Genomic DNA, 8861 nt, shown 5'->3' with positions numbered 1-8861 from the left:
AGAGAACAGGGCATTCGCATTCTCAACTACCTCGACGATTCGCTCATACTCGCTCAGTCTCAGGATCAGTTGACAACAACCCAGCAAATGGGTTAATGTAAAAAACAAAACAAAAAAACAACAAGCTGGGTCATAATAACTCAGCATATATTCTGTCCAATAGGTAGGGTATTTATCCAGTGCAGGGTTTCCAAATAACCCAGAAATGGATGTATTTAAGCCAGCATTTTTTAGTGCGCGTTGCCGTTAACAGCCTACAGGCTATTTACACTAAACTTTTCCTTTGTCAAATAATTTATTTAGATTTCTTTTATGCGGGCTGTGAATGTTTTGTTTAAATTAAGTAAACAATGCAATGTGAGACTACTGTAGCTATAACGAACGCAACTTTGACGCGCATCTGATCGAAAGATAAACCGTGCGCTACTGTATACTGGAGATAGGCTATTTCAGTAAATTTAGCTTCGCTTAGTAATAACGTCTACAATAAATAAATAAATAAATATAGGCTAATCAATCACAGCTGATGTTTGTTTTTCCAGAGACAGTACACTAAACATTTTGTTTATGTAATTAACATGTTTAAATTGTCTAACAACAAAGCATTCAACACCAGAAGGATGCAGAGAACAATTCTAAAATCTTTTAGAGCTGCTTGGATTCAACTCACTTTATTTTCATCATGAAATAAAATTATATATCATTTGTCTGTGATTTTTATTAGTCATGTAGGATATGCTGTGACTGATATCATGTGCCTTACAAGCTTGGGATGCTGTTTGAGAAGCGTTTATAATAATAATTCCTTACATTTATATAGCGCTTTTCTGGGCACTCAAAGCGCTTTACATAGAAGGGGGGAATCTTCTGTATAGTAGAATACCTATAGGTTTTAATAAACAATAAGTTTAGTATCACATCGAATGCTATTGCGGTATAGTGAAACTGTGATGAGTCATCTAACGATAACAGATACACTTTCAAGCGAAATAATCATATTGATTCAAGCATTTAACATTTATGCAGTATTAATGAACAATACTGCACAAATTATACCAATCACGAAGATGGTCCTTATCGCTCCCAAACGCGTACAGTAACACGTACAGTAAAATACAGTAGGCTATACAACACCCCTATAGTTATGTGCAGTTCTATACTACCACCTGTTGGCGTAGTTGTGTAACTTAGAGAACACTTTCGTTATATCGAGAAGATCACGAGAAAATTAAGTCGTGATAACGAGAAAACAAGAAAGAAAAATAGTAATAATGCATGGCACTTCCGTAAAAACAGTGATATGTGACATATTCTATGCTTTTGTTTGCCAAAATAATGTAATGTTTTTGAATTACCTTAATTTGGGGAGCTTTTCTCAGTAAATATTTACATATAACTGTATTTAATTTACTGTGATAATCATGAATTATTTTACATTTTTTAAATGAATTGACTGCCCACTTTTACTATAGTGCAATAAACCACACAAGGCCATGTTTTACAGTGATTTTACCATGGTGGTTTTAGGCACTCTGCTTTGTGTCATGCCTAAAAATGCCCCTTAACTGTGATAAAATTAATGTAAGGCCCAAATCACTGTAATGCTTTAGTTTCATCCATGCTAATACTTCTTGCACAGCTGCAACATCTATTCTATTTCACAATGTACCACATGGGAACATACGTTTTGTACAAGCTTAAAAAGTTACGAAGTTACGTGAGTGAGAGATATGAACAATGCAGTGCTCTTTGACATTGCTTTTATTACAGTATAGAAACTATTCTGCCTTATTCTGTGATAAAAATGGAAAACAAAGTGTTTGCAGTATATAAACAAATCATAAAATTGTCATTAGGAATCTATAAGATAAAAATGATAGAATACAAATTACTGGTTATTGTCCAGCAGTGTATTTGATTCCTTAACCACTTAAAAGTAATTTAAAAGTAAGTTTATAATTGAAATTAATGGCTCAATCCTTTATGTAAACACCTAAATCGATCTGAGCTTGATCCAAAAGAAAGTTTACATAAAATAATTAGAAATAATCCATGGAAACACTAGAATTTGATTATTTTCTAAATCGGATTAAAAAATGGTGCCATGAAGCATATGCTTACATTCAAGCAGGCTTTCTTTGGTTCTGAACGGGCCGGCTGGACAATACACATGCGCAGAAGTTTTGTTCAGAACATGCAAGGCACATGTAGTGCAACATTTAGAGTTAATATAAACAGAACTTTCAGAATCTGAAATCGGATTCAATCTGGATGAAGAAAAGTATAGTGTATGTAAACATACCTACTGAGTGAGCGAGCTGAACCAGCTCAGTTTGGATTAATTCACAAAAAATAATTTTGACTGGTTTAGCACACCGTATCAATCATTCAAAGGAACCTTTTGTTCACAAATAAGACACGAAATGTCAAGATTATGACATACAGTACATTTTGTCTGTTCCTCACACAAAGCTACTGTAGAACATCAGAAGACTTGTAGGATACCTTTAAAGTGCTTTTGCACCGTTTATGAAGCTTGAGAAGCCTCAGTCTCCATTCATTGTAAGTGCATGGAAAAGTTCAGCAGAAGAAAGAAAATCATATAGACTTGCAATGACATTAGGGTGAATAAATAATATCATTTTCATTTTAGGGTATATATGTTAGAGTTTCATTTGATTTCTTACCTGTATGAGTCCTTTGGTGTGCTTTCAAGTGAGAGCTTTTTGTGTAAACTTTGGCGCATCCTGGTACAGAGAAAAATTGCCCAGATGTTAGTTCACAAACGTCCCTGATAATCTCTGCCAATCTTCAGGGTGGCATGGCACATGCAATCCAAAATTATTTACTGGAATGGCACACTAACCTGGGAAGTCACAATGATGAATCCTTCTCTTCTCCAGCTCAGGGTTGTTCCGTCGGTTGTATCTGGGTCCCGTGAGGACGCCGTAACCGTGGGCCATTAGAATGGAGTGAGGGGTCATCTGTCCAACCTTCATTCCAATTCTAGCCTGGTACTGCGGGGAAGGGTGAACAGAGGTAATGAGCTCTGCCTGGTTCTCGGGACTGCCGGGCTGGGAGTTGGGGGGCGACGGAGGCAAACTGTGCGGCTGGGGTGAAGTGTAGAACGGCTCGGGCATGACAAATTCGCCAGATTGTGTCGTCAAGGCCACTGTGTTCAGGTTGAGCATGGTCCTGCCGGATGCACCGATTCCATTTATCGATTGACTCTGGGAGAAAGTCATTGTGGTAAGGTCGCTACTGCTGACGGGCATGTGGTAGACTGCTGGCTGCTGGGGGCCGATGTGGAGCTCGTCTGTGACGCTTATGTCAGGTTTGATGAAGAGGCTGTTGACCGTCTGGGGCACGCTGAAGACGGAGGTGAATTCAGGGAGCGTCTGAATGCCACAGGGTTCATCTACCCCTGGCTCAGATTTGATCTGATGCACCTGAGGTTTGTTTGGACGATAAAGGCCCGTGCGAAGGTGTGTGGTATTGGGCATGATAACGTTGATGTTGAGACTGTAAGGGGCTGGCTTTTCATCTGCAAAATACTCATCCACCACTGAGGCACTTTCCCGACGGTACTTCTTATCCGTCATGTTTAGGTAAACCAGCGGGCTGCTCTGGGGCAAATATTTATCCATCTCCATCCGTGTCTGAAACAAAGAGAAGATGATTATGATTCAGTTAGGGCTGCACGATTATGACAAAAATCATAATTGTCGATTTTTCCCTTGAAATTGTAATTGCGATTATTAATTACGACTACCACAATTTACATTGATTGAATTATCTTTATACCATTGTTTGAAGTAACGGCATGCCATATTTTTATATGAAAATAAACAAGCTGAAAACACTAACTAAAAAACTGTTATTATTTATATAAGCCTCAAATGTCAACTATATTGGATTGGTTTCTTCTTTAAATAAAAAAAGTAAAAATTTGCATGGTAATATAATGTTATACTAAAACTAAAATTAAAACAATGGAAAAACCCTTAAGATAACATGTAGAAAGAAAAGAAAAAACACATCTTAAGCACGCAGAATAACATAAGTGGACTTTGAACGTTTAATTGCTGCTTTGAACAATTATATAATTGTGGCATCCGTAATTGTAATCGAATTAAATGTAAAATGTAAGTTACTCATTTGTTTTAATAATTTCCATCAGCCATAACCAGATATGCAATTGACAGGAAATTGATGAGCATTACTTTTTATATTATTCAAATAAAATTAAAAAAAAGTTTAATTTAGCAATTTATTAAATAAAAGTTCTTTATTTATGACTTCTTGTCAGAAAATAGCCAATGGCCATCTCTATTTTGGCAAAACGCCTAAACATTGCTTGTTGCAGCATAATTTATTTTCATTTTTTTTGCATCTAGTAGGCATAACTAAATTATTTTAAGTTGTAAAACAAGACCAGAACTGAAACTGAAATCCAAATTATGCATTCATTTAATTGCATGGAAAAGTTTTTCTCAATTTAATGAAGTTAACTGAATGTTTTTATTTTTGACTGCATGCAGTCCATGTTGATAGGTTGTGTGTGTGTTTTGGTAATTGGATTAGCTGCCGTCAAACTGAGATGTCTGCTCTGCCATTTTACCCTTTTCACTTCACCACAGCTGATAAAAAGATTTTATTTGAAAAAGGAAATCTGGCAAGCATACTATGTTATTGTCTTTCACAGTTGATTTGTGATTGCAACTCCTGGTACAAGTAGTGGGAGATCATTCCCTGCTCAAACCATGCACACAAAGCCAAGTTCAATGGAGCAGCTCTGCACAGTGCTCCAATACAGCACAGAGTAAACAGAAACCTCATAGGTGTGGTGGCCATGAAGGACTGGAACACAAAGCAAAACCAAAACAGTGACATGTGATAGCAAAAGGAGATATGGGCACAAACAATGTACAAAAATAGAATTCTAAAAACGAGTGCACCCTGGAGAGCCATTCAGGTGCAACGGTGCTGTAAACTCCTGAGACTGATAAATGAGGACTTTTGTGCGATAATGAAGAACCAGATTTACCAAACCAGTCAATTGGCAAGTCAAATGTGTGATGATGAAAAGGTTAGCACATGCAAAAACCTGAACAACCTAAATACCTGTCTTGAACAAAAATGTTCAGGGTTTACACAATCTGTAATGCAGCATGTGCTAACCAAAATAACCCCCAAAAATAACCAAAAAACATGCGAGACCACTAGTGAAAATGCTTATATTTAGCATATTTCTAATACACATATTACATTTCAAATTATGTTTATAAATATTTTATACTAAAATTTAAGACAGACAGACAGACAGACAGAATTTAATATAATATGAAATTATTTAAGTTTTGGAGTTTTGGTATATATATATATATATACACGTATATATGTTTCCAAGAACTAAGAATATGAGCAATCTTTTTTTAAAGAATTTTAATGCCATTGCAGACATTTGGATCCTAATTAAAACACACAGCTGCCTTTATTGTTGACCTTACTGCAGTCATTATATTTGACAATAAACATTTCAAAAGCACTGTAATGTCCAGCTGTCTGAAGTCAGACAGTCTATGTCAACAATAAGTCATGCATTGACAAAATGCATTTCCTTGGCAACCCACTGATGTGGTTTCATGTACAAATATCTTCATCCTTTCAGGTCATTCATACCCTAACATGTGAGGTCATGTACTCTCGGGGAATGTGAATGCTGACGCTTCTGCAGCTTTTGATATCGCTGTGGATGAGCCATTTATTGCAGACGATTGTACTCTCAGCGTTAATGTCAACAATTCCACCTTCATCAGGCCAGCTTTGGAAAGTTAAAACCAGGTAATTAATTGAAAATAGCTTTCGATTTATCTCCAGATCTGGCAAGCGTACCGCCGCTGCCCTTAGTCCTGGGCACAAACAGGCTTTGTGTTGTGTGGTACTGACAGAGAGGCAAGTGTCCTTGGCTATGGCTTCCGTTGGCCTTAGAGACCCGGTTCTGTTCACTGGGTTTGTGTGAGGAGAATGAATAGCAGCTGAACCCTGGCCCAAGAACTGAGTTAATGATTGAAGGACATTTACAACTGCTAAGTTATGTATTTTAGGGACCGATAACGGCTGGGAGCCGAGTTAGACATAAAAATAATCTTTGAGATATATAAGCCAGAGGTTTCCGTATTGCTCAGTATCGACGTTCGTTGAAAATACGGCTCACTTTCCGAAATTCTGGTAAATCTCATTCACTCTTTAAAGGGATAGTTCACCCAAAAATTCTGTCATCAAATCTCTCACCCACATGATGTGACCCACATGATGTGAAAAATGCTGACAGAATTTTTAGTTTTTGCTCAAAATTCATTATCAAATATCTTATCCATTATCCATTACAAAGCACATGAAGTTCAGAAGATTCAAAAAACGGCATGGTATGAGTCATCCGAATCGTTTCTCCAACATTAGATATCACAGCTTATTTCCGAGTACCCTGTTAGCCCAAAGAACACAAAAGGTCTTTCCCTTTGAAATAATCGTCTTTTATGGCCTAAAAGGAATTCAAAAAGATGGATATTTGTCCACAGACCCCCATAAAACCAGACCGATATAGGCTTCTTGTCTGTTTACTTGAGCCATAACAGCACAAATCATCCGAGGGCAGCAGTAAGAGAAAACAAAACCTTTGAGATGAAAATGATGTTTTATGGCTTTGGGGGAAATAGATAACAGTTGGTTTGGCTTTTCAGGACCATGACTAGTGAAGGAACCATCTTGGCTGCTCTTCACAGCTGTGGATATGACTACTGACTGCTGGTTTTGTAAATGAATGCAAGAGAGATGCGTGACACCACAAAACGATGTGACTCAGAGACACCCATATCTTTTGATTAGATGTGCCAAATCACTCATGTAATTAAGATCATCTTTATTCATAATCATGACTTTTGTTGGTTTCGGATTATTTTAGCAATCTAATTCCATTTACACTATGATTACGACTTTGATAGCAGGCACTTTTCCCAACAATTACTGGAGGTCATGAGGTCAGACATGTGCATCTCGTTATCAACCAAAAACAAGGGAACAGAAACCATGCGAAGACCCAGGCTGCTTCCTTCGGTGTAGCCAACAACCTACATGTTCCCTGTGGCCATTCGAACTTTTGAAGGAGTGCAACGAGTTCACCAGTCATAGGCTCAGCCAGTCATAAACAAGTGGTGTTCTAGTTAGGATGCCATACGATCCAACAGAGCACATTCGGTTTGCCTTTTAGACCCAACCATTTTCAGGTGTCATTGTGGACTCATTATCAGACATGATCATTAAAACAGAAAATAGAACAAAGAGCAAGCTATAGAGAAATCTGATTCTATAAATAAATTCGAAACATGTGGATTAATCAGAATTTTCTCTGTAGGCAAACTAAATATTAAACTTTTGACTAACACTGTCCCAGTGTTAAATGATTTTCTACAAATCAACTTGAAGTTACTGAGCATTTGTGTATTATTGTACCCCTAGGAAAACAAGAAGGTAATACAAGTAAATGGTTCTATTCTTTGATTCCTTTGCAGTACACTGTACATTTTAAACTAGACCATTTAAGAGAACAATATGACGTCAGTGTTTATTACAAAACATTTAGAGAAATGTGTCATTGCATAAAATAGCATTTACTTCACAAGTAATATCATTCGGATTTCTTTCAATTACTGAATAAAAAGACATGATTAAACATACCATGAGATTTGCTATTAATAGCAATACTAATACTGATAATAATAATAAACTGTATAAGCAACTTTTCATTTATATCAGGCTAAATTAATAAATGTAAACGCAATGCGAGACATACATACAGCAATTTAGTGGACTCTTATGTGCAGATGTATCATGCACACTTCAACGAGAACAGTTTACACAGCCTGAAAGAGATGTCTGTACTATTTTCAATATTTCATCAACAATGCTTAATTTTAAAAATAAATAAATAATATCCAGACACTTGCATTACAGGAAGCCTTTCATGAAGATGTTCTCTTACTGAGCAAGTGCTTTCTCTTAAAGTGCATTTGTTCTAATATACTTTTGGGATGTGAGGACATCGAAATATTTTAGTTTCCCAGGTAAGTCAGACACCACAGAGTGCCTGGCCATACCTGAGCCATTTCAACAGCGTTTCTTGCTAGCCTTACTGCGGGTTTGACGTCCTCAAACACAGACGAGTCCTCCGGCCCATCCGCGCTACACATCCGCACGGGTTTAAGCTGCGTGAAAACCGCCCTCTCTTCTGTATTCGGAGCGCCAACGGCCAGTCCTACACTTGCCATTTCTATTTGCAAATATCGAATATTATATTTTAAGCTTACTTTTATTTGCGAATACACATATACGGGATTATTGTAAACGTCCTTGTCGGTACATCCAGACGTGCGGTGTATCCAAAACTCTCCCTGTGTCCCTCAGGTAGCCTCACCTGTTGTAAAGTATCACATTGTGGACACGTACGGTAAAACATGAGTGACAGCTGCTTTAGCCATTCAGAGCGAAGGGAAGAGCGCCTCCTCCAATCACAGAACAGGTATTCACCTGAGAGGTGTATAACATGGAGGCGTTACTTTTCTGCATATCCATCAAGGACATTATACTAAGGCTATCGTATTGTAGACAGTTTATTTCTTTGCTCACTATGAAAACGATCTCCTTTTTATTTATTAATTTTTTTTGTGGTGAGACCTTTTTAGTTTATTAACCAAACTATCATGCTATTATATGGTCTTAGCAGGACTCTCAAGTCTGGTTTGTTGGCTGGTTTTGGACATCAGCTTGTCAACCAGCAAACAACTTAACTTGTTCGTGTTTAG

At 37.3% G+C, this 8861-nt stretch overlaps 1 protein-coding gene across 5 annotated transcripts in view; it reads right to left on the bottom strand.

Moving 5' to 3' along the window:
* LOC107587208 (Krueppel-like factor 5) overlaps positions 1 to 8534 on the bottom strand; it is a 23596-nt gene extending 15062 nt beyond the window's left edge. Inside the window, exons 1-3 of one of the 5 annotated variants that reach the window (XM_016274890.1) lie at positions 8474 to 8534; positions 2867 to 3659; positions 2688 to 2747 (exon numbers count right to left, since the gene is read on the bottom strand). In XM_016274890.1, the coding sequence (XP_016130376.1) occupies positions 2688 to 2747; positions 2867 to 3659; positions 8474 to 8515 (895 nt within the window). In that variant the 5' untranslated portion in view covers positions 8516 to 8534. The other 4 variants (XM_016274887.1, XM_016274888.1, XM_016274891.1 and 1 more) reach the window with 4 other exon arrangements.
* Between the last annotated feature and the right edge of the window lie 327 nt (positions 8535 to 8861).

The sequence above is a fragment of the Sinocyclocheilus grahami genome, unplaced genomic scaffold, assembly GCF_001515645.1.
Source record: "Sinocyclocheilus grahami isolate Dianchi unplaced genomic scaffold, SAMN03320097.WGS_v1.1 scaffold91.1, whole genome shotgun sequence".
Lineage (NCBI taxonomy): Eukaryota > Metazoa > Chordata > Actinopteri > Cypriniformes > Cyprinidae > Sinocyclocheilus > Sinocyclocheilus grahami.
The sequence above is the reverse complement of the archived record's forward strand: the minus strand, read 5'-3'. Positions and strand labels throughout refer to the sequence as shown.